This window comes from Sorex fumeus, unplaced genomic scaffold (genome assembly GCF_029834395.1).
Source record: "Sorex fumeus unplaced genomic scaffold, SorFum_2.1 ptg000032l, whole genome shotgun sequence".
Lineage (NCBI taxonomy): Eukaryota > Metazoa > Chordata > Mammalia > Eulipotyphla > Soricidae > Sorex > Sorex fumeus.
In genome coordinates, this window is record NW_026606089.1 from 11,495,298 (window position 1) to 11,520,446 (window position 25,149).

The following is a 25,149-nucleotide window of genomic DNA, read 5'->3' on the forward strand; positions in this document are numbered from 1 at the left end:
TCCTTTAACCTTCACTGCAAATACCAGTAATTCGCTCTTTTTTTTCCCACATCAGATGAGTAATGTGGCAAGTGCACAGCAAGTGTTAAGGGAGACACACACCACACAAACCTGTGAACACCCAATCATCGTGCTTATGAACTGGAAAAGGATCCAGCAATTCATTTTTTCACAAGCAATAAAACTCATGCCAATGTTCTTAGAGAGAAGTTTAGAAATCAGAGGCTAAGGGAACTGATTTAATGGCAAATTTACAGAAGCTTAACCATTTTTAGAACATGATGAATAAATATTGACTATTTGTGGTAAAACATCATAGATCTAGCAACAATGTCACTTTTAAGACATTAAAAGTCAGAGAATTAAATTGCTTTGTGTTCTGAGAGGAGGGGAGGGCTATTTACTGCAGTGTTGAGGAATTAAACCCAGGACCTAATATGCCAGGCGGTATTCTATCCTGGCCCCAAAGAATTAAATTACTTGGGGCCAAAACAATGTAGAAGAAAAGAAAAAGATCTCAGGAAAAAACAAGATAATGCTTCTATGCTGAGGGCTAAGAGCTGTTCTGTGCTACACATTTTTAAACTTTCAGAAGGTGGCGGGGGGTGGGGGGGGGGTGGGGGGGGAGGGTGTTTCTCCCAGTGCCCACTAATGCTGCCAGCCTCCTAATACAGAAAGAACACAGAGACTGAAAGTAAAACTGAAAAATATAAAGAAATAGAAAAGACACTACTAAAGTTTTTTTTTTTTTTAAGCAATGCAAATTAAATCAAGACCAAGGTCTTACTTTCCCGGATCTGGCATCTGTGTGCACAACAACCGCAGAGACTGAAAACTCCTCCGAATTGAATGAATATTTGCCATCCCCATAAATACAACTTCACAGTTCGGGTAATACTCTGGAGAGAACAATAAAGAGACCACAAGTATGTTGAATTGAAAGCCCACATGGTCAAATTTTAAAAAAGCAAACTGGCTCTAAGAACACGTCCAATGCAGCTGCTGACTAATGAAACTATACAACTTGATGCCTAGTGTCCCATTCCTTTATTATGAGAGGAAAACACTACTTGAATTTTAGCTGCCTTTGCAAAAAGGAAGGTTAGATTTGTGAACAAGATACTGACATAAAATAAAAACTGCTACTTTAGATCTATATACATTCTTATCCCAGGTCTTGGGTCTTAACTAACTTGCAGCTCCATAACCTTTTTGAAAAGGACCTGCACTTAAAAACAATGCACTTCACGCATTCAAATTTCACATTACTACAATTGCTTTCAATTTCTAGGTCACGTCTGAATAAGGAGCTTAGTATCTCTGGCCGGTTCACCAGCAAACAACTGGCGCCAAAGGGTTCTTAGGTCCTTCTTGGGAGAAAGTCAACAAGCAAATAGTATGGGTATTAAAGGTCATAACACACGTGCTTTCCTAGAGCTTTATATTTACCACTTCAATTTTAACACTAATGTAGCTTAATTCTCAACTCAGATATTTGAAACTATGAGTAAACTCCATCTGTTTGTTTTGGGGCCATGCCCAGCAGCGCTCAGGGCTCACTCCTGGTAGTACTCAGGGATCAAATGCAGTGCTAGAGACCAATCTGGGATCAGCCACATGCAAGGCAAGTGCCTAATACCTGTACTATCTCTCCAGCCCCACTGCTTCAATTTCTACCCCAGCATTTCTAAGCAGAAATGCTCAGATTTTTGTGAAGATAGTGATGAGATATTCACTGTCCAAAACTTCAATAAAAAGCATTAAGAAATGGAGCTACTAAAGCAGAAGTTCCCAAACATAAATAGGTCTCCTGGAAAAATTATTTTTCTTATCACCTGAAGAGTGGGACAGGAAAGGAACAGTATGGGCTTCACTGTACATCCTCCTCCATTCCCCCCCCCCAATATAACATTTCAGTATTAATTGGCCAAAAAAAAAGCTCAATTCTCCTAAGGTATCCGAATAACAGTTTGCCCTTCATTTCTAAATGAGAACTTGGTCCTAGTGTGCTTGGGTTGGATTCAGGAGGCTCACAAGGACAGAATGCTGAGTGACAAAACATCGTACCACTCACCTGGGCATTCACAGCCGCCTCCTTTGGCTCGGTTGGCCACAGCTGCTGCATAGGAGCGTGCATCCAAGATCAAAAGCTTCTGTGGTTGGATGCTTAATGTCTCTGTTCCTGAAGCATTCGAAAGGGAAGAATCTAGGGATATCAGAAGCAGGTAAGAAAAAGTTTCTAATTTTTTAAATGAATTTTTAAGGTATCATGATTTGCAGTTATTTATGATTGAGTTTCAGGCAGATAATGTTCCAGCACCACTCCCATAGCCAGTGCCCACTTCCCTCCACCACTGTCCTCCCACAGGGAGGAAATTTTTAAATAAACCTTTCTCTACCTGAATTGTGAAAATAAGCACCATAAAATTGTAATACCGGAAAAATTAAAAAAATCCAAAGCAAGCAAGCAAACAAAAAAATCTCTGTGAAAGAAAGAAAATCCACCTCACCATAGCCCTTGACCCATAGACTTACTTTCCAGTTTATATTTTAGCTGCATTTACAAAACCAATTCCCAGAGCATACACTGCTCTGTATTATTATTGCTCAGTATTCTATTTCTCATATTCTGTTATTTGTATGTTCTCGGGGCTTAATCCTGGCTCTTATGCTCAGGGATTACTCGTAGTGGGCTCAGGAGACCATATGAGGTGCTAGAGATGGAACTTGGGTTAGCTGCATGAAAGGCAAACACCTTTGTACTCTCCCCAGCTCCAATCATTTACTGTTATCTGTAGTTGTTTTTTTTTTTTTTTTTTTTTTTTTTTTTTGCCACCCAGCAGTGTTCAGGGCTTACTCCTGGCTCTGCACTCATGGATCACTCCTTGTGGTGCTCAGGAGACCATAATTCAATGCTGGAGACTGAACCTAGGTCAGTCACGAGCAAGGCTACCTGTAATGACGCCTGATGTTTCCCCCATAGTATGTATCAAGATGTATGTCCTGTATCACATATATCCTCAAATTTTATAAAGACACTCTAATCCTCTGATTTTTCTTGTCACATCTGGGTGTGCTCAGGGCTTATTCCTGGCTTCACGCTCAGAGATCGCTCCTGGCCAACTTGAGAGACCACCAGGGATGCCCAGGATCCATTTCACGTTGGCCAAAAGCAAGAAAAGCACTGTACCTGGTGTACTATCACTCTGGCCCACTCTAATCTTCTTAAAACTAAGTTTGAAACAGAGTGTTCTAGTTCCCTGGTAAGATCTATGACTGCTAAAACATTCCCTTCCACTGAAGCTTTGTTCTCTCGTAGAAACAAACTGTTTTATAAAAATAAAAGGTGGTTTCAAGTAAAGGTTGTCAGGTGCTATACAACTCTTCCCGGTCCAAAGGACACCTTACCAAACTCCACATCAGAAAGGTCTCCAGCATTGGGAAAGTCACGAGAACTGTTCCTAGTTGACGGCTTGCTGCCACTTGATCTGGAGTCAGAGGCACAAGCTTTGGCTACTGACTGCACCAGGTGTTCATCATCAGCATTTCGCCAACCCCACCAGCTGACTTCTGGCTGTCCACAGCGGGCAATGACAGCGCCATTGCTCTGGTGCCTGTGTGGGTGACAAGAGGGTAACAACTGCACTCTTAGAAAAAATAAACTGACATGAAGTCAACGTTTAAACCTTTAAATTTTTGGAAAGTGAGGCGAAAATAAACAAGTATTAATTTTGCCACTCAGTAATAAAGCATAAGGCTTCTTTTTTATATAACGCTGGATTATCCTGTAATAATAGGTTCTGAAAACTTATTCCCTCACTGACTTCTGAGAGTCCACTACAACAACTGGGTCCACATGATCCATGCTGGGCTGGGGTTTTTTTTTCAAAACAAGATTCTAATTTAGGGATAGAAATCCTTATCTGGTCTGCAGCTGATTGCTTGACACAGTCTCCTGCGATTTCATGAAGCACAAACTGCTCTTATTATAGGCAGATAGTTCAACAAGAGAACCACCCTTCTTTAGTTTCTAAGGAAGAAATAAACTGGGTAAGCTTCAATAAGCCTACTCATTCCTTTTCAAGAAGTAAGATCAGAATTCACACTCACAGTCCATTTTATACATGCCATACGGAGTTCCAGCATGGAACTCTAAGTAAAAGCAGCTAGTCATAAAAGATGACCTATTACATACCTTTATTTATATAGTGTCCAGAATAAGCAGATTGGTAAGAGTCAAAATAAAAATTACCATAAATGGTCTTGGGTATTTTTCTGGAGTAATGAAAAAGTACTAAAATTGATGGTAGTGATGGTTTGCACAATTCTGAATATACTTTAAAAAAATCACTGGACTGTACATATTAAAAGGGTGTTTTGTATGCATCTCTAAAGCTATTTTTTAATTTATAAAAGTAATCAGTTCGCTGTAAAAATTGAAAAGCTTGAAAGCAAAAACTGTAAATGTCCTCTAATTGATACCTTGGAAGAAATCATCAATGTCTTACTTAAAACTGTTTCTAAACAAATACATACAAACACACATTAAGACATGTATGGTAATGATGAATCTAAATGAAAAACACTATCACACCTACCTGCTGTCTTTAAGGAATAATTGAGAAAGACTGCCCGCTCCCTACCCCCAACAAGTCACACCTATTAGTATTCAAGGGGCCAGGTGGTACTGGGGATCAAAACCAGGACCTCACACATACATGGTAAGTGCTCTACTACCTGATCCTGTCTTTTTAATTCCACAGTTCACAAACAACAAATTAAACCTAGCAATCCTTCTCCACCCTGGGGGGGGGGGGGGGGGGGAGGCTTGCCTCTGACTGATGTCAGTAGGCCTAATCCAAAATGGGAGGCAGAGCCCCTTCCTACCAGGTGGATCCCAACAGCCTCCATACCCAACCTGTATCATATTAAGCCCATACCATAGCTCCTGCCTGATCTCCTGTTTGCTGCTCCACCATCCCTGAGGGCTGGGGGGTGGGAGGCAACTAAAAGACTCACCCCCAGCACAAGAACACTAGAAAACAAATGAGAAAAACACATAGAAACCCAAGCTCAATGAGCAAAACCAGTATCACTATAAATGTAAACAACACTAGAAAATCCACAGTGTCTTTAGTGATTATGACGATGCTCAATGAGTTCAAAGAAACGACAGCACAGGTAGTCAACAAAGCACAAGAAATTATTAGACAAAATAAAAAAAATAATGGAAACTCTTCAAGGGATGGAGCGATAGCACAGGGCTGGAGCGATAGCACAGCGGTAGGGCGTTCACCTTACAAGCGGCCAACATGGCTGACCCGAGTTCGATTCCTCCGCCCCTCTCGGAGAGCCCGGCAAGCTACCGAGAGTATTCCATATGCCAAACACAGTAACAACAAAGTCTCCAATGGAGACGTTACTGGGCCCGCTCGAGCAAATCGACGATCAATGGGAGGGCCTTTACCTTTACCTTTTTTAAAAAAAAAAGTCTACTACAGTCATAAATGACAGAAATGAACATGGTGATGCTTTAAAAAAAAAACTAAATAGAAGTTCTGAACAGCAGAATAACAAAAACTGAGCAAAAGATCAAGGAGCTCCAAGATGAGGAGGAAACCCTAGGAAAAACCAGAAGCTGGAAAATAGACTGAAAAGAAAATAAACAGCACCCAGAGAACTATAGAATGAGGTCAAGAGGAATTAACATAGGAATCATCAGAATCACTGAAGAACAGGAAAGCAAATGTGATGAAGAACATTATTTTTAAAATCACCGCTAAGCGCTTCCTAGACTTGATTACAGGCAAGACCCAACTAGGAAAATTCCAAAACACATTATACTCAAAATGACAAAATCCAAAGACAGAATACTGAATGCAACAAGATCAAAAAATAAACTTACATACAAGGGAAAACCCAACAGATATATAGCAGATGTACCAAATGAGACTGAGTCAGAAAAATATAGGATACAATACAAAAACTCAACATAATGAAGACCTCACCAAGAACACTCTATCCAGCTAGACTGTCATTCAGATATGAAGGAACTATAAGGCAGCAGCTTAGGGAATTCATAACCTTGAAACCAGTTTTGCAAGAAGCATTATACGAGCTCCTTTACAGGACAAGAGAAACTCCCCATCACATGGCATTGGGTATAATACTAATGGTGCATTTGGTTGTCCTCTACTAGATAAAGACAAGTTAAAAGATACAGCAATTCATACATATTCAATGTGATCCCTATAAGGATACCCATGACATTCTTCAAGGAAGTGGACCAAACACTCCAGAAATTCATATGGAACAACAAACCCCACCAATAGCTAAAGCAATTCTGGGGAAAATAAGATGGGAGGCATCACCTTTTCCAACCTCAAACTCTACTACAAAGCAGTAATAACTAAAACAGCATGGTACTGGAACAAAGGCAGAGCTGCAGACCAATGGAACAGGGTTGAATATACTGACATCTCCCCCCAAACATATGATCATCTAATCTTTGATAAGGGAGCAAGAAATGTGAAATGGAGCAAGGAAAGCCTCTTCAACAAATGGTGTGGGCAAACTGGACAGCTACATGCAAAAAAATGGGCTCAGACCTCTACCTAACACCAGGCACAGAAGTCAGATCAAAAAGGACTAAAGACCTCAACATCAGATCAGAATCCATAAGGTACATTGAAGACAAGGTCGGCAAAACCCTCCACGACACTGAAGCTACAGATATCTTCAAAGGTGACTCGCCACTGACCACGCAGGTGGAAACAGATAAACAAATGGGACTATCTTAAAATAAGAAGCTTCTGTACCTCTAAAGAAACAGTGACCAAAATACAAAGACAATCCACAGAATGGAAAAGGACATTCACCCAATACCCATCTCGCCCGCACAGCAAAGCCTGGCAAGCTACCCGTGATGTTTTCTATATGCCAAACACAGTACCAAGTCTCATAATGGAGAAGTTACTGGGCCCGCTTGAGCAAATCGATGAACAACAGGAGGACAGTGCTACAGTGCCATACTACCCATTTGATAAAGGGCTGATATCAAGGATATACAAGGCACTGGTTGAACTCCACAAGAAGAAAACATCCAACCACATCAGAAAATGAGGCGATGAAATGAACAGAAACTTTCTCAAAGAAGAAATCAGAATGGCTAAAAGGTACATGAGAAAGTGTTATACATCACTAAATCAGAGAGATGCGGATCAAAACAACAATGAGATACCATCTCACACCACAGAGGCTGGCCCACATCCAAAAGAACAAAAGCAACCGGTGTTGGCATGGATGTGGGGAGAAAGGGACTCTCCTTCACTGCTGGTGAGAATGCCGACTGGTTCAGCCCTTTTGGAAAACAGTATGGACACTTCTCAAAAAATTAGAAATTGAGCTCCCATCTGACCCAGCAGTACCACTTCTGGGAATATACCCTGGATAGGCAAAAAAGTATAGTAGAAATAACATCTGCACTTGTATGTTCATTGCTGCACTGTTTACAATAGCCAAAATCTGCAAAAAAACTGAGTGCCCAAGAACAGATGACTGGTTGAGGAAACTCTGGTACATCTACACAATGGAATACTATGTAGCTGTTAGAAAAGATGAAGTCATGAAATTTGCATAAGTGGATCAACATGGAAAGTAGTGAAATGAGTCAGAAAGAGGGGGACAGACATAGAAAGATTGCACTCATCTGTGGAATATAAAGTAATAGAATAGGAAACTAAAACCCAAGAATAGTGGAGATAAGGACCAGGAGGTCTGCCCTACGGCTTGGAAGCCAGCCTCACATGCTGAAGGAAAAGGCAGCTCAGACAGAGAAGGGAACACCAAGTAAAGGGTGCTGGGAGGACCCGCTCAGGTTGGGAGTGGCCGAAAATAGACCATAGACGGAACACAATGGCCACTCAATGCCTCTATTGCAAACCACAATACCCAAAAGGAGAGAGAATAAAAGGCAATGTCCTGCCACAGAGGCAGGTGAGGGGGGAGGGGAATACTGAGATCACTGGTGGTGGAGAATGGGCATAGGTGGAGGGATGGGTAACTGATCACTATATGACTGAAACGCAAACATGAACGTTTGTGAGTATGTAACAGTACAGTGACTCACTAATAAAAAAAAAGATACAGCAATTCATCAACACAAATTGACTTTTATTGGTTTATTTTCTGATAATTCTATGTGCCATTCACTTAAGTTTCACTGGGCCAACTAATACGAAATAAAACTGTTATATGCCTGCCAAGGGGCTAAGCTGGGGGGTGATAGGGACCCTGGTATTACTGGTGAAGAGAAGGGGACACTGGTAGGGGGATTGGTACTGAAATGTTCTTTGCCTGAAACAACTCTATTATGAACAGATTTGAAAATCATGTCTTAATACACATTACGGGGGAGGAAAAATGAACTGTAAAAAAAAAAGGAAAATAAAATAAAATTGTGCCTGTCAAGGATGCAGGTTGGGAATCTAGGGACACTGGTGGAGGGAAGCTGACACTAGTGGTGGGATGTTGGAATATTGTACACCTGAAATTCAACTATGCTTTGTAAATAATAGTGCACTAATAAAAAGTTAATGTAACAAATAGCTTAAAAATCGGCAATAATAAAATTCCACTGAAATAGCACTTTGTTTAGTTTTTAAATCTTCCATCACTCGAGGAGAGAATTACTGGAAAGTACTTGCGTAACACCAGAACAACATTCAGCTGGTTCACCTGCCGAATGGAAATAAACTGGAAATAAAGTGTCTGGTTTTTTTACAAGTCTACTAGCATATACTAGATGCCGAATAAGAACTGGGTTACACCTTAACAAAGAGACTTAGCAGGACCTTTCCCAGGCTTCGTCCCCTGCCAGAGAGAAACAGTAGATGGCACTCTTTAGCCTGTATCTTGGATTTGAGGGGCCACAGAACTTAATAGGCAGATTCCACAAAGCTGCTGTAATAAGCAGTTTAGTCATCAGTAGTCTTCTTTTAAAAATGCTTTATACTGGATAAAAGAGGACTAAACAACACAGCTAAAAAATCACTAAAAGCATATCTAGCATGCTTTTAACAAACAGAACTTGGAAAATGTAAAACAGAACATCCAATGAAAGAGTACTCTACTAAAAATACCAAGTGCTTCATTTTTATGGAGATACATAAATATCCAAATAAACCCTAAATTTGCATTAGGCAAGTTCCATAAATAATTAGAAACTTATAAAAGCTCTCAACACACAAAGGAGGGAATCGTGAACTGCACTACAGATGGGCACCCTTCGTACCATCTTGCTGTGTGAACTAGTATCTGTCCTCAATAATAAATCCAATTAGGCAAGTCCTCACCACAGTAGGAAAAAGCATATATCAGGCACTGATTCAGCATGGTGCTATCAAAAAACTGCTGCTCACTACCTAAGAAATCATAACTGTAGTCAACTAAATTCAGTAGATCTATGTTGGATTCAGAAAAAAAAGCCTGACAACCGCAATGACAAAGCAGGGAATCCAAAAGCATTCTGTATTTTTTGGAGGGTGGTGGCCACCTGGTGATGCTCGGTGACCATGTGATGCTGATGATCATCACCAGGGCTTCTGACTGTAAAGCATGAGCTTCAGCCCTTTGAGCTACCTCCCTAGCCCCAACCAAAAGCATTCTTTTAACATGCCGCTTACGAAGTTAAATTATGTGACAACAATTTGAAACTCAGATGTAAGACCAGCCACTGCTCTCAATCAGAGATCAATTCCTAGAAGCCTTTCTAAGTGTGGATTACACCAAGAATTTAATCTGAGTAGGTTCTCTGAAAAATTTTACATTAATAGAAGTCATTTACACATATTCTATGGTATCCAAAAGGGACTTTAAAAATCCTATTAGTTCATGCCCCCAGAATAATTTTCAGAAGGAAAATAAATTCTCATATTTATTCTAGGAAGTTTTTCTTCAATGTGCACTTTGAGGCTTTTCTACCAACAGGGAGATTTTACCTGAAGCCCCTTACTTTGAGAATAAGAGTTCTTCCCCGCCTTATGCTCTAAGATAGCAAAGCCACAAAAGCCACGACTTCAAAGTCAGCAAACCTTGCAAATGCCGTAGTTGTTGATCTGAAGCAACACTAGCCAGACGGCAGCAGCTGGCGGCTGGCCCACTGAGTTGGCCCAATCACTGATTAGATTCATTAATCTTTTCAGTTTTCACTGCTCTTTAATTCCGATGTCATCTTTACCGCCTGAATGATAAATCTGGTGACCTACTTTTCTAGGAGTGTCTGGAACAATAATGAAGAACATTTACAAAGGCAACAGTGGGTTCTATGCTTGTCCATCTCTCTCTCTTAGGGTGGCCTCCAGCATTTGCCTTGACTGGGCTAGGTGAGTAAGAGGATTACCTCAATTGGAATTCTGCAACCTCAATGTTTCAGTGAAAATTCTCCTGGCATGAAAGAGTTTCTAACTAAACTACAGGAATGGACCAAACTCAAGGAAGAGTTCTTATAGTCTATAAACTGGAGGGAAATCAGAGAATGTGATTACAAAGGAGAACACACTGAAATCACTCCAGAATAAGGAGTGACTACATTTTTAAGGGCTGAGGAGATGGCTCAACAGGCAGGTACACATGAGCTTTGCATTCAGGAGATTCAGTGCAATCCCCAGAACCAAATGGTTTCCCTGCCAAGCACCCCTGGGTATGACTTCCCCGCTCCAAAGATTGTTAGTATGATTTTGTGAGAATCAAGCTACTCGCTGAATTATAAAAAGAATTCAGAAATAAAACCAACTCTAGATACTGCTTAAGGAAACCAAGTATTTGTAGATTCACTTAGATGCCATAGCAGACTTGCAAATTAAGAATGCCATTCCCATTTTAGTAATTTGGAACAGACTAAGGTCAAATAGGAAACTTAGGTGTCATAGCAAGAGTGTCAGAAAAAAATTAACTTCAAAAATCCATGCTCACTTGGGTTCAACTGTCAGCACCACCAGAACCAAAACCAAATCCTCTGTTCCTCAACACACCATAATCTCCTTCTAGGATGTGTCCTCCTTGGCTCTCCTGCCTTTGACTTCTGAGACCTTCTGCACAGCTTAGCCCTAACCTTCTCTAAATGCTCCCTCTCAAAGCAGAGCTCTTCCAAATGTCAATGTTTCAATCACAAAGACAACCACATATGACTCAACTCTGAACTTACAGTTCTTACTCTCTAGAACTCATCTCTCTCAACCCAAAGGTCAACATCTGAAACTAAATGCAGTAAGCATATTACTTTCCTACAGAATGCCAGCAGACTCTTGAAATAGTAAGACCAGTCACTTTTTTATTAAATTTTTCTTATCGTTGCCAATCAACAGGTATTCTAGATGCCATAAATACTTGTATGTGACTGAAGAGCACTTTAACAATAAGAAGCAAAAAACTGCCTGAGAGGCCAGAAAGATGGCTCAAAGAACTAAAGCATATGCTTTGCATATAAGAGCTTGGGCTCAATTTGCAAGCACAAGCTGGCAGTAGCCCATGGGTACCATCATGTATGTTCCAAATACAAAAATATATTGATTTTGTCAGGAAGCTTATTAAGTTCCTTGAACCTCCCTCCCTCCCTCCTCTCGCTTCCCAGTTAGCATGATCGGGGACAGCAGATCACAAGCAGGAGGCAGGGTGGCAGATAAAGTCGAGTGTGAACAGGGTTACTTACCTATAGACAACAGCAGGGATGCGCTTCCAGGATCTGAAGCTTGCTACACTTTCTAGTTCCTTGTCTGTGATCCAGGCAGGCACTATGAGCTCCTGTGGATAGCTACCACATAACCTAAGATGACATAGAAGCAGCAGAGGAAGAAGAGAGGAGAGAGATACAAGATGATGCTGAATCAAGTTACTTTGGAGCCAATTAAAAGGCAACAAGAGCAATACTGTGTCTCGGTCAGCTCAAGAGAACAGGTTGCCTAAATTATATACTAAATTACACATATATGTATGTATATCTCAAGTGATATTACTCAGGATGGGGCGGGGGGGGTGGGGGTATAGTGATAGTACCACAGGTAGGGCACTTGCCTTGCATACACCCTACCTGGATTCGATCCTTGGCAACCCATATGGTCCCCTGAGCCTACCAGGAGTACTTCCTGAGCTCACAGCCAGAAGTAACCCAAGTAATGCTGGTGTACCCTCCAAAAAGGGGATGGAGGTGGGACACACTCCCTCGTGATAATTGAGGCAAACACACAGATCACTTCTAACTACGCAAGTGCACGGTCCAAGTACTGAAATACCGTCACCTTTACCAGACCCTGAGTCTTTCCATCTATTGTCAAAGGGGAGCAATGTGAAAAAGGACAAGAGTCCACAATCTCAAGTTTCTCACAGAATACTAATGCATTCTTTGATACTGAAGCAAAAAGGGTATCTAGTTAGAAGCAATAGTCTTAGCCTATCGGTATGTAGACGGTTAAGTACCACCTGCCAGCCCAACTGCCCACATAATCAGTTGGGCTAAGCTAGTAATGTGAGTAAGCAATTAACTGTTATTTTCTATTTTAAAAAATTCAGAACTAATTACACACAGGAAAAGCAAGCTGTTTCCACAGAAAAGATGCTAGTAGCATGGTAGTCAATTTAATGTTCTGGCAGTGTTTGGGGCATGTTGTTTTATATACAGGAACACTACTGCTCAACAAATAATTCCTTTTAAATAGTAATGGCAATAACTCAAATGCTAAGGCACACAAACACACCACCTATGCATTAGGGCAGTTTGGCCCAAAGTGGGAGCTTCCTGTGTGTTCACCAGAAGTAATATTTCCATGGGTCACCAAGTGACGCCACCTAATTTGAGAATGCCTGCAGTGGGGAAGAGGCAATTTTTAAAAACGACTTATGTTTTGGTGATTCTACACAGAATCTCCCTCATCCTCAATTTCCATAAGATTAGGTCTAGTTAGTGATTTAAAAGACACCCACAAACCCCAAGAAACAAACTGGGACATAACAACCAGAGTTAATACTCTTAACAAAGAGTCAGTCTGGTCCCTTTTATCATTTAAACTTAAATGTTAATTTGGTGTTTATTCTTCCTCTGTAGTAGGGAAAAAGTTTTCCCAGGTACCAAAGAGTGGTTTCAAGGTGTAAACAGTAGGCTCAAAGAAAGTAAGTTAATTAACTAAAATTATTTTTTGGTTTCATTTCTGTTTTAACTTTACTCAGTTTTCTGATCATTGTATTTGTTTTATTTATTGTCAGCTCCTTAGCAAGCACGAGCTATTCACTAGCAGATAAGCAGTTTCCACTATAGGAAAAGTGGTTTCCACGTGAACATGGCCATAGATAGGCCCTTTCTACAGTTCCCAGTTTCTCCATTCTCTGACTTGTCACTGAGCATAGGCAAAGAATGGCAAATCCATAGTTCTGGACTCTTCACAACACTCTGGGTTCTTAAATTCTTGGTCAACTTGTTAAGAGTTGTGTAATTAGCAATAGTTTTTCCAATGAAAAATAAAATGCTTTGGTGGTTAGCTAAAAACTGACCAGGGAAACAGTTATCATAATTTAAGGCAGCTCAAAGGACAACAGAATGATTAATGCTTCCAATACTTGTAGCTGCTGGAGGGAAACTTAAAGGAGACAGACAGATTAATTTAAATCTAGCAATTTTGTTTCACAGAAACTTGGATCACCAAAATTTCAGTAATTAACTGTCCTCCCCACAAAGTATCATTTTATTGGGGGGGAGGGTTTCCAAGCAGTGCTCAGGGGGCCCAGGGAACAGGGGGCTCTCCTGGCAAATCTCAGTCAAGCAGACTGGGAAGTGTTCTTGCCTAAGGATGATCACTGTTATTACCTAAGGATGCGTGCTGCTTGGGCCCACAGTGTCAGGGTTCCCAAGTTCCATACCCAGAGATGCTCAGGAGGCCATGTGGTGCCTAAACCGGGTTTGGGTACATCCAAGTACTTGCCTTAACACCTATACTATATCTCTCTCCCTAAAGAATTTATCTTCTAAGGAAACAGGCAATGGCAAATATTTAATAAGGGTTACGAAGTAGGTTAGACAACATCCAGTGGTGCTCCGGGGTTATTCCTGGCTCTGTGCTCAGGGAACCATAGACAGTGCTGGGGAACAAACTGCAGGTCAGCTATATGCATGGCAATTGCCTTACCTCGTGCACTATCTCTCTCTGGACCAATGTGTGGGTGGGGTGGGTGAAGTGTGTGCACTTGACCACACCCAGCAGTGCTTAGAGGCTATTCCTGGCTCTGTGCTCAGGAGTGACCCCTAGCAGTGCTCAAAGGGCCATATGTGGTGCTCAAGATTCAAAACTGGATTAGCAGGAGGCAAGGCAAGCACCTTAAATTCTGTACTATCACTCCACTCCCCCAGCTGAATATTTAATAACAGTCACATTTTTCAATAGTTAAATGATCACAGCCAGAGTTATTTATATTTTTATTATTGCTATTTTGGGTTGGGGGGGACACACTGGTGATGCTTAGGGCTTACCCCTGGTTCTGTGCTAACCGATCACTCCTGGAGGGGCTTAGGAAACTATATGGGATGCGCAAATGTCTTACCTGCTGTACTACTGTGGTAGCCCCACAAAGTTAGTTTTAAATCAATGTATTAAAAAAGTTATATTTAAACCTAGTTCATAGGACTTGGAGTGAAAATACAGTCATAACTAGTTCCTAAGCTTTTTTTTTAATCACAACTTACGAGATCACTGATCCTACCTCTAAGCTGATAGAAACTGATGAGAATAAATGAAACTGGCTACTTACAAGTGAACAAAACATCTAAATATGCATGTGCTAAATAGAAGAAAGGCCTGGACACAGTAGAAAGGAAGGTCCTATTAAGTAAGGACCACTTTCCACTCCAGTGACAACAATGAGAACAAATGGAGCAAACAGTACTCAAAAGACTGTATGCATTTAGATTTAATAAATAAAACCCTATTTGAAAGGAAAAGTCTAAGTTCAAACTGTCCACCATACGAGGACTGGGGTTTCTGCAAAGATGCTGACAGTTCAACACAATCCCCAGGGGCCCATATAACTTACTTATACTTCTCATTGATGTTGGAAATCCTCCAAGCATTGTTCATATCAAAACCCATTCGCTCCACTTCATTTTTGAACCTTGATGTTACGTGCTCCCCTAGAGGCCAAAGATAGCACAAGGAAGAAATGGGTATCATTTTGCAGAAGAGATGAAATAAAAGCACCACTGCCCTGGCTCCCCCCCCCCCCCCAAAGATGAGTATTGAATGTACAATAAAACAAGATACTTAGTTTTAGCTAAGAATAGCCCTGTCAGGTTAAGACTATAAAAAGAAATAAATTAATTTTAATCAATAATTAAGCTGTTTCATTTAGTTGCTTCAATTCCAAGGGACGTTCCACTGTGCTTATTTTATAAAGGATGAAACTGAAAGAAAAGAATTATGACACTGACCCTGGTTCAGTCCTGAGAACATCATATACTCTACCCTGAGCACTGCCAGAATGATTCTTGAGCACAGAGACAGGAGTAAACCCTGAGTACTGCTGGTATAGCTCAAAACAGAACGATCATGATCACGATCATCCTGTTGTTTGTCGATTGCCTTTAGCAGGCACCAGTAACGTCTCCTTCGTCCTAGCCCTGAGATTCTAAAAAGTGCCACATTCAAGGCTCTTTCAGGGTTACGAGAACGAGACCCATCATTGTTACTGGTATTTGGCATATTGGGTATGCCACGGGGAGTTTGCCGTGTGGGCAGGTTACATTCGGTAGCCTGCCAGGTTGTCCAAAGCAAGAACGAGATAATAAGATGTCGAGGACATCTTATTATCTCGTTGGAGAGGGGCAGGTTGCGTTTCCCTCCCCGTCCCAAGCAGAGCCCCGGCAGCTGAAGACCTCCGGAACCCGCCACAACCATGCTGAGACCACTCTCCACATGCATGAAGGTACCGGCAGAGGAACAAAGGCATGCAGGTCCCAGGACTGAGATCTCCAAGCCTGCTCGGAATGGGGCTGACCATCCTCCCCTCAGATCCTCCATCTTCCAGTAGGCGGGGGTCACACCCACCAACTGCCCCTGGTGCCGAGTAATCCTATCAATGGCCAAGACCCAGAGACTATAAAACCCAGCTCCCGGAAGAGAACAGCGCAGAGTCTCCTGCCCCGGCGCCTGGCTGTCCTCGCCAGGGCCCCTTGGAGCAGGGGCGGGTTGAATTTCCCTCCCCGTCCCGAGCAGAGCCCCAGCAGCTGAAGACTTCCGGAACCAGCCACAACCATGCTGAGACCACAAAACAGAACACACAAAAGAAAAAACAATTATGGCAGGTCTGTATAGTCCTAAAATCTGTGTTTATACAGGTTACTTTCCTATTTCTTCCTCCCTTCGATCATGATTCATGTAACAGTTAAAACTGGCTCTCAGGCTTGACCTGAGAATCATCTCCTTCTTAAACGAGTGCAGCTTTCACACATGTGTCTGTGCCCTGACCACACTCATGTTTCCAATCTAATCCCTCCATAACATATAAGGGACTGCCTCCTCTCCATCTCCCTTCTCGTACCAGGGCCCCCATGCTTGAGGAATGGTGCACAAAGAGGGGCCTTGTCCTCTGTCGAGACCCGCAGGGAGTCGAAAGGGAGCAGCTAAGCTAGATTTTGGGGGACGCTGTAAAAGGGTAGGCTGGGGGACGCTGAGCAGGAAGAGGGTCTGGGATGGAGAGGTGAATAAAGGGGGAAAAATAGTAAGATCAACAGTAGTATCAATCTAGAACTCTTATGAGGGGGTAGGGGGGACAAATCTGGCAATGCTCAGGACTTACTATTGGCACTCTGCACTCAGGGATCGCTCCTGACAGTGCCTGCAACCATATGGGATGCCAGAAATCGACAAGGGTAGGGTGCATGCAAGGCAATCGAGCCCTACCCACTGCACTATGGTTCTGGCCCCTCAATCTAGAACACTAGGAGAAATCCTTTGTGCCAGATTTCAGAACATGAGAGCTTTCTGGATTTTGTTGTTGCTGTTTTGTGGGCTATTCCCAGCACAGCACAGGAATCAGCCCTGGTGGTGCTCCGGGAATCATATGTGGTGCTCCGGGGATTGAACAGGGGTGAACTGCAAGCAAGGGAAGCGCTGTAGTTCCTGAACTCTTTCTCCAGCCTCAGTTTTCTAGATTTTAAGAGGGTGATGATGTTTTATTAGATTAATGCTCTTTTGAAAATTTTCTTACTCAAGCATTAATATTTCTATACTGAGATATATGAATAATTCACACCAAAAAAGACACAACTCCATATGAATTCAGAACAAGTTTAGTGATTAAACAGTAGGAAAAATATTTCAATTATGAGATTTCAGAATAAACACCATAAAACTCTAAAAGTGATGAGTATACATAGGAACATCAACCGAAACACATACAATCTGTCTATACTTGGCCTCATAAATTTGGGTTACTCTTCCTTAATTTAACAAGTAACAAAGGCAGAAATTAACTTACCATAAGCATAAATCTAAAGAAGTTGTCTTCCCTAGGGAGACAGAGTGCTAGGACAGCAACATTAGACAAAACCAAAGTGGGGTAGAGAGATAGTACGGCGGATAGGGGAACTTGCCTTGCACCCAGTGGACTAAGGTTCAGTCCCCAGCACCTCATGTGGTACCTGAACACCTTCAAGGAGTGATCCTCTGAGCGCAAAGCCAGGGGTAAGTCTGAGCATAGCTGTGTGTGGCCCGCCCCCGCCCCCACACCAAACAAAACTAAACAGTTCCTCTAACATATAAGTTGAAAAATAAATGCTAGTGGGAGCTAGAAAAATCCACAGTAACAAATAGAAACACACAACAGCCTACTTTTGTGATAAAGTATGAAGTGTTGCAATCTATAGGAGAGGAACGTCAGGAAACAGCAATCACTTGAATGAAGGGCAATTTTATAAAACTGTTTTCCATTTAAACTCCTTTTCTTGAGCTTAAACCAGGTATTATACTTCTGGAACGAGAACTATTAAAAAGATTAGCTTCAGAGAAACAGGAAGAAATAATCAACTGGGTCTGTCCCATTCTGGAAAAATTGTACAAGTGACACAGACTTCCAATTAGGAAAAAAGCCATCTTAATTGGGGTGCCATCTGTTAACAAACTGCAAAGATTATGTGACCATTAAGAATGCTAAACAGAGCTTGGATATAGCTGAGTGACAGAAAACATGCCACCTTTGTGTATGGGGCCCTGGACTGGAGTACTGACCAAAAACAAAAGAAAATGCTAAGAGAGAATGGTAAACAGAGAATCCTTAACGCTGAATTCCAATGCAAAAGGGGTGGGGGTGGGGAAAACGACTATGGTTACTTCAAAATTTATTAATAAGAAGATCTTTCCCACCCTGGAATACAGAATCAAGTCTCTGCAAAAGTCAGGTTTTAGCCCCAGAGTCACTTATGGTCCGCCCAAGCTGATCAGGAGTGATCCTTGAGAACAGAGCCAGGAGTAAGCTCTAAACATGACTAGGTGTGGCCCCAATACCAAGTCTCTGCAAAAGGTACAAGGCATTTCATGATCTATTACATCAACATTTCTTTAACAAAAATACTGTCACTGTCCTCCCATTGTTCATCGATTTGCTCGAGCGGGCCCAGTAACGTCTCCATTGGAGACTTTGTTGTTACTGTGTTTGGCATATTGAATACGTCACGGGGAGCTTGCCAGGCTCTGCCGTGCGGGCGAGATACTCTCGGTAGCTTGCCGGGCTCTCCGAGAGGGGCGGAGGAATCAAACTCAGGTCGGCCATGTTGGCTGCATGCAAGGCAACATGCAGCGGTTCAGTGTAGTAAATTGCTGGTAGTAATGGTGGTATTTTGTTAGTGATAGTGATGATTGTTTGGAGACCACTCCTGGCTGTGTTCAGAAATGATTCTACTGCTGTGCTATCGCTCCAGCCCAACAAAAATACAGATAACCAAAAAGAATGCAATAATTTTAATATACTGAGAGTCAGAGAAATATTGTGGGGGTTAAGGTGCTTGCTTTGCATCCAGCTAACCCCAATTCAAACCCAGAACTGCATATGCACCACCAGGAATCATTTCTGAACACAGTCAGGAGTGGTCTCCAAATAATCACCACTATCACTAACAAAATACCACCATTACTACCAGCAATTTACTACACTGAACCACTGCCAAGAGAAGGACTTAAGTCCATTATATACAGAGCATGAAATTCTGAACCACACAAGTACAGAGCTAAGGATATGTTTAGTGAGTGTATTTATATTACATTATAAGTATTTAAAAATCTGTTAGAGTTCCTTAAAAACAAAACATAAATTTTAAATATCTTTGTATGCTCTAAGCAGTACTTTTCTTGGCAGAGAAATAGCTCAATGGGGTGAGTCCAGGGTTCAATATCTGGCACCACATGGTCCCCCCACACCCAACCAAGTACCACCAGGAGCAATCTCTGAGCACAGAGTCAAAAATAGACAACAATCATGACTTCCCCCTGGCCCCCACCAAAACAAAAACAAAACCATGAAAGTCTCCTTTTTTTTTTAACCCCAGGGCAGGTGGTGGGGTGCGGTGAGGAGGGGAACCCTGGCTTAGAGTTCAGGAGCGACCTCCCTGGACCCCGGTAGTACCTGCAGAATCATATGTGGTAGCAGGAATTCAAACTGGAGTTAGCTACATGCAAGGTAAGTGTCTAAGACCCTGCCCACTCTACACCAGCCCCAGGTTTCAACTACACTGATCCCCCTCAATAGATCTCTGTCAAAACAAACACTGTCCTCCCGTTGTTCATCAATTTGCTCGAGCGGGCCCAGTAACGTCTCTATTGGAGACTTTGTTGTTACTGTGTTTGGAATATTGAATACATCACGGGTAGCTTGCCAGACTTTGCCGTGCGGGCGAGATATTCTCAGTAGCTTGCCGGGCTCTCTGAGAGGGGCAGAGAAATCAAACCTGGCTCGGCCGGGCTGGCTGCGCGCAAACCAAACGCCCTACCACTGTGCTAATAGACCTCTATTACTCACAAAAGCAACAGCCTCTTAATACAGCTGCCAGAATACAGATGCCAGTGCAAAGGTGTAAAAAGGTTTAAAAAAATCCCTGCTCTACGGGATAGACACAGAAAGATTGCATTCATCAGGGGAACATAAAGTAACATAATGGGAGACTAACACCCAGTAGTGGCCGAGACTAGTACCAGGAGTTTTGCTCCATGACTTGGAGGCCAGCCACACGTGCTAGGGGGAAAGGAAGCTCAGATAGAGAAGGAAGCACCAAATAAACGGTGTTGGGAGGATCCTCCCAGGGTGGGAGAAGCATGCTGAAAGTAGACTATAGACCAAACATGATTGTCACTCAATGCCTCTTTTGCAAACTACAGCACCCAAAAGGAGAGAGAGAGAACAAAAGGGAATGCCCTGCCACAGAGGCAGGGTGGGATGGGAGGGATGGGGGGATGGGAGGGATGCTGGGACCTGTGGTGGTGGAGGATGAGAGCTGGTAGAGGGATGGGTACTTGATCATTGTATAACTGAAACCCAAGCACAAAAATTTGCAAGTCTATAACTGTACCTCGTGGTGTTTCACTGTCACTGTCCTCCCGTTGTTCATCGATTTGCTCGAGCGAGCCCAGTAACGTCTCCATTGGAGACTTTGTTGTTACTGTGTTTGGCATATCGAATACATCACGGGTAGCTTGCCAGGCTCTGCCGTGCGGGTGAGATACTCTCGGTAGCTTGCCGGGCTTTCTGAGAGGGGCAGAGGAATTGAACTAGGGTCGGCCATGTTGGCTGCATGCAAGGCAAACGCCCTACCCCTGTGCTATCGCTCCAGCCCAACAAAAATACAGATAACCAAAAAGAATGCAATAATTTTAATATACTGAGTCAGACTAATAAAAAATTAATAAAAATTAAAAAAATTAAAATTTTAAAAAGTAAAAAAAAAAAATCCCTGCTCTAGAGCAGTGACTTCAGAAGCTCACCATCACAACCCACAGAAATTAATCATTTTATATCACAATTCAATATAACCTGTTTTATTCTGTTTGGGGATGGGGGAGAGGCTGGGCCCACTCTTTGTAATTCCCAACCAACCAGTTTAGCAATTTAATGCAAGGGTACAAGGATGCGGTGCTGCCTGGGTCCTGTGGTACCAGCAATTACTCAGACCACTCCAGCACAGACCAGCATGCTCAGGGGCCACCAGGTCTACATCTGGTGATACTCAAGGGATTATGTGGTGCCAGTGATCAAACTGGGGCCAGCCAAGTGCAAGGTATATCCTTACCCTTTGTACTCTCTCTCCAGTCCAACCTATGTTATTAAAAAAGAATTTCACAAAACAATACCTACTCTTCAGATGAGGTGCTTTCTGAGGCATAAAGTGTAAGAAATTTTCTATCCTAAATGTTCCATATTTCAAAATTTGACTCCATGACTGACTTACAAAATAACATAACCTATACTTTAAAAACACATTGTCTAAAAAAAAAATCTAGCAGCCGACCTTACATACATGAGTAATTCAACTGTTTTTTTGCCAAATTATGTTAGAAGTTCATTTATGTTTATTCAGCCAGAAAACTGAAATGTCAGGCACATCTATTGCTGAATTTCCCTTAAGAATACCCCTCTCTGGTTGATGTGATGCAGCATCATTGAATTTCTGAAACATTAATTTTAACACTATTGGGCAAAGTATACCAACTGGCATTCCTAAAACATTAATTCCTGAATTATTTAAAAACTGCCTAAATTCTATTTTAAAAACCCTCCCAGAATATTAATTTTATGTTGATTCAAAATTAGATATGCCATATTATCCCTAATTTATTAGAATAAGCTTGCTGTCTGATTTTCTCTTTCCATTTCAACCCTTCTAAGCTGTCTGACTCGTTCCCAAATGTAGATATGTCCTTTTTAGTATTTAACATTTCTTATATTAAAAAAAAGTCGGGCAATTATTGTTTTAGTGGAATGAAAACTTTAAAAGGAGTCCCTCTATCGTAACGATAATGCCAACTGGCATCTAAAATATTTTCCCTCAGGGAACCTCTTCCTGTGCATCCTGAACGCCGCCCTCAGTTTTCTTCTCCTCCCAGGTTGCACCCCACCCCCCCACCCCACGTACTCGTGGGGGCGTGGCTTCTGCAGAAGCGGGCGTGGCCTAATTTAGAGCAGCTACGGTCAAGGTCACAGTCCTCGAGTTATTCATTGATTTGCTCCAGCGGGCCCAGTAACGACTCCATCGTGAGACTTGTTACTGTGTGGGTAGCTTGCCAGGCTTTGCCGTGTGGGCGAGATACTCTCGGTAGCTTGCCGGGCTCTCTGAGAGGGGCGGAGGAACTGAACCCTGCTCAGCCGAGTGGTGGCGCACAGGTAAATTACACACACCCAGCAACCTCCTGTAACATCTCAGTCTCCATACCACCACACCAACATGAAGAAACAACTCAAGGCCCCACCTTGGGGAGACGATGATGAAGAGTCCAGAGGCCTCATTAGGTGTTACTAACTTAAGGGAGCTCTCTGAGAAAGAATTCACATGTGAAGTAATGAATATGTTCAATGAACTCAATGAAACAGTGAATTAAAGGAGGACATGAAAGAAACCATGGAGAAAATACAGGCAGAAATGAGAGCAGAAATTGGAACGCTATGCACAGAAATGCCATGAATAAAAGATTCGGTAGATAAAATTAAAAAAACTCCATATATGCCCTCAACAGTAGAACGTCTACAGCTGAAGACAGAATCAGTGAGCTGGAAGATGAGTTGTAGGAAGCCTACTGGCAACAACAAACAATGGTAAGAGACTCAAAATAGCTTTAGAGCGAATCAGAGTCCTAGGGGATGATTCCAAGAGGAACAACATTAGAATCATTGGAGTACCAGAAGGTCAGGCAAACAGTCCCAATGAAAAAGCCACAGTTAAATCATTGCTGCAAAGTTCCCAGAGCTGGACAATGCAGGCATCCAGATTCAAGGAGTCCTCAAGGGTGCCAGCTAAGAGACTAACAAAAACGCTCCAAGACATATCATAGTTAGAATGATGGATGCCGCGAATACAGACAATACTGCAAATAGCAAAGTCAAAGAAGGAAATCACGTACAAAGGAGCACCCCTTAGATTCACAGCAGACCTATCAGAGGTAACCCTCCAAGCCCGAAAGCAATGGTGGGATATAGTGAAAAAACTCACTGAAATGAACGCTTCACCAAGAATACTTTATCCGGCTAAACTCTCACTCAAACTTGAAGGAATGGTACACTATTTTATGGATAAACAACAGGTGAGGAACTTCACAGACTCAAAACCAAATCTAAAAGAAGGGCTAAAGGGGCTACTATAAGACAAGACAAATCCCTACAAGCACAACAAACCCTTACAGAAAGATGACATAAAACCCTGTAATAATAATCTCTCTCAACGTCAATGGTCTAAATTCACCAATTATGAGACACAGAGTGGCAAAATGGATTCAGAGACAGAACCCAATATTCTGCTGCATATAAGATACACATCTGAACACTCAGAACAAACACAGACTCAAAGTCAAAGGATGGAAAACAACCCTGCAAGCAAACAACCCCCTCAAAAAAGCTGGAGTGGCCTTACTATTATCGGACAAACTTAGATTTCAGGTTGAAAAAGATTAGAAGGGAGAGTGAAGGCCATTTTTTATTAATCAAGGGATATGTACAGCAGGAAGAAATCACACTCCTAAACATATACGCACACTGAGGGACCAGCCAAATACCTACAACAACTGCTAACAGACCTTAAGAAGGACATTACAAGCTATACAATAGTCGTTGGAGACTTCAACACCACCTCATCACCCCTAGATAGATCAAGATTAAAACTCGGCAAGAAAATAATGACTCTGAAGGAAGAAATAGAAGATCGATGGCTAGTAGATCTATACAGTACTTTACACCCTCCCCCACCCCACCAAATACACATTCTTTTCCAGTGCACATGGAACATTTTCCAGAATAGACCATGTGCTGGGCCAAAAAGCATACCTCAACAGAATCAGGAAGATAGACATTGTATAAACTATCTTCTAAGACCACTATGCACTGAAGATATAAGTTAATCATGTACAGATGCAGAAAACCATATCAAACACCTGGAAATTAAGCAACTCAATGTTGAACAATGAGTGGGTCAGGAAAGAAATCAAGGAGGAAATCAAAGATACCTGAAAACAAATGAGAATGAATACACAAGCTACCAGAACCTATGGGACGCAGCTAAAGCGGTGTTAAGGGAAAAATTTATAGCTCTACAAGCATTTCTCAGGAAGGAAGAAAGGGCCCACATAAACAACTTGACACTTCACAGCTCAAGATCTTAGAAAAGTATCAACAAAAGGAACCCAAACCAGGCAGAAGGAAAGAGATCATAAAACTTAGAGCAGAAATCAACGACATGGAAATCCAAAAAACAATCCGAAAAAAAATCAATGAAACCAAGAGCTGGTTCTTCGAGAAAATAAACTAGATAAATCACTAGCAAGACTCACAAAGAAAAAGAGAGAGAGAACCCTAATAAACCAAATCAGAAATGAGAAGGGTGATATTACAACAGAAACCAAAGAAATTCAAAAGATCATCAGAAACCACTTTGAAAGTCTGTATGCCATGAAGCAAGAGAACCTAGAAGAAATGGACAAATCCCTGGATTCCTATGATCTCCCAAGGTTGAATCAAGAAGATCTAGATTACCTGAATAGTCCTATTAATAACAAGGAAATTGAAACTGTAATCAAAAGTCTTCCCAAAAACAAAAGCCCAGGTTCAGATGGATTCACTAGCGAATTTTTCCAAACATTTAAAGAGGACCTATTGCCAGTTCTCCTCAAACTTTTCCAGAAAATTGAAGAAACAGAAACTCTCCCAAACAGTTTCTATGAAGTCTATATCTCTCTAATACCAAAAGGAAACAAAGACACCACAAGAAAAGAAAACTACAGGCCAATATCCTTGATGAACAGGATGCGAAGATTCTCAACAAAATACTAGCAAATAGAATTCAACAACTCATCAAAAAGATCATACACCATGACCAAGTGGGATTCATCCCAGGGATGCAAGGATGGTTTAACATTCGGAAATCAA

The 25,149-nt window shown here is 41.8% G+C and overlaps 1 protein-coding gene and 1 non-coding gene across 7 annotated transcripts in view; both read right to left on the bottom strand.

Annotated features, from left to right (window-relative positions):
• Positions 1-25,149, bottom strand: part of MTMR3 (myotubularin related protein 3) — a 143,174-nt gene that overhangs the window by 19,949 nt on the left and 98,076 nt on the right. For 5 of the 6 annotated variants that reach the window (XM_056116515.1, XM_056116514.1, XM_056116518.1 and 2 more), the window contains 5 exons: positions 15,073-15,169; positions 11,708-11,821; positions 3,409-3,614; positions 2,075-2,206; positions 788-899 (listed from right to left, as the gene is read on the bottom strand). In XM_056116515.1, the coding sequence (XP_055972490.1) occupies positions 788-899; positions 2,075-2,206; positions 3,409-3,614; positions 11,708-11,821; positions 15,073-15,169 (661 nt within the window). The remainder of the gene's footprint in view (positions 1-787; positions 900-2,074; positions 2,207-3,408; positions 3,615-11,707; positions 11,822-15,072; positions 15,170-25,149) is intronic. The other variant, XM_056116516.1, reaches the window with a different exon arrangement.
• Positions 50-153, bottom strand: LOC130025918 (small nucleolar RNA U13). The gene has a single exon (XR_008792822.1). It is a non-coding gene; the product is annotated as a small nucleolar RNA U13 (small nucleolar RNA).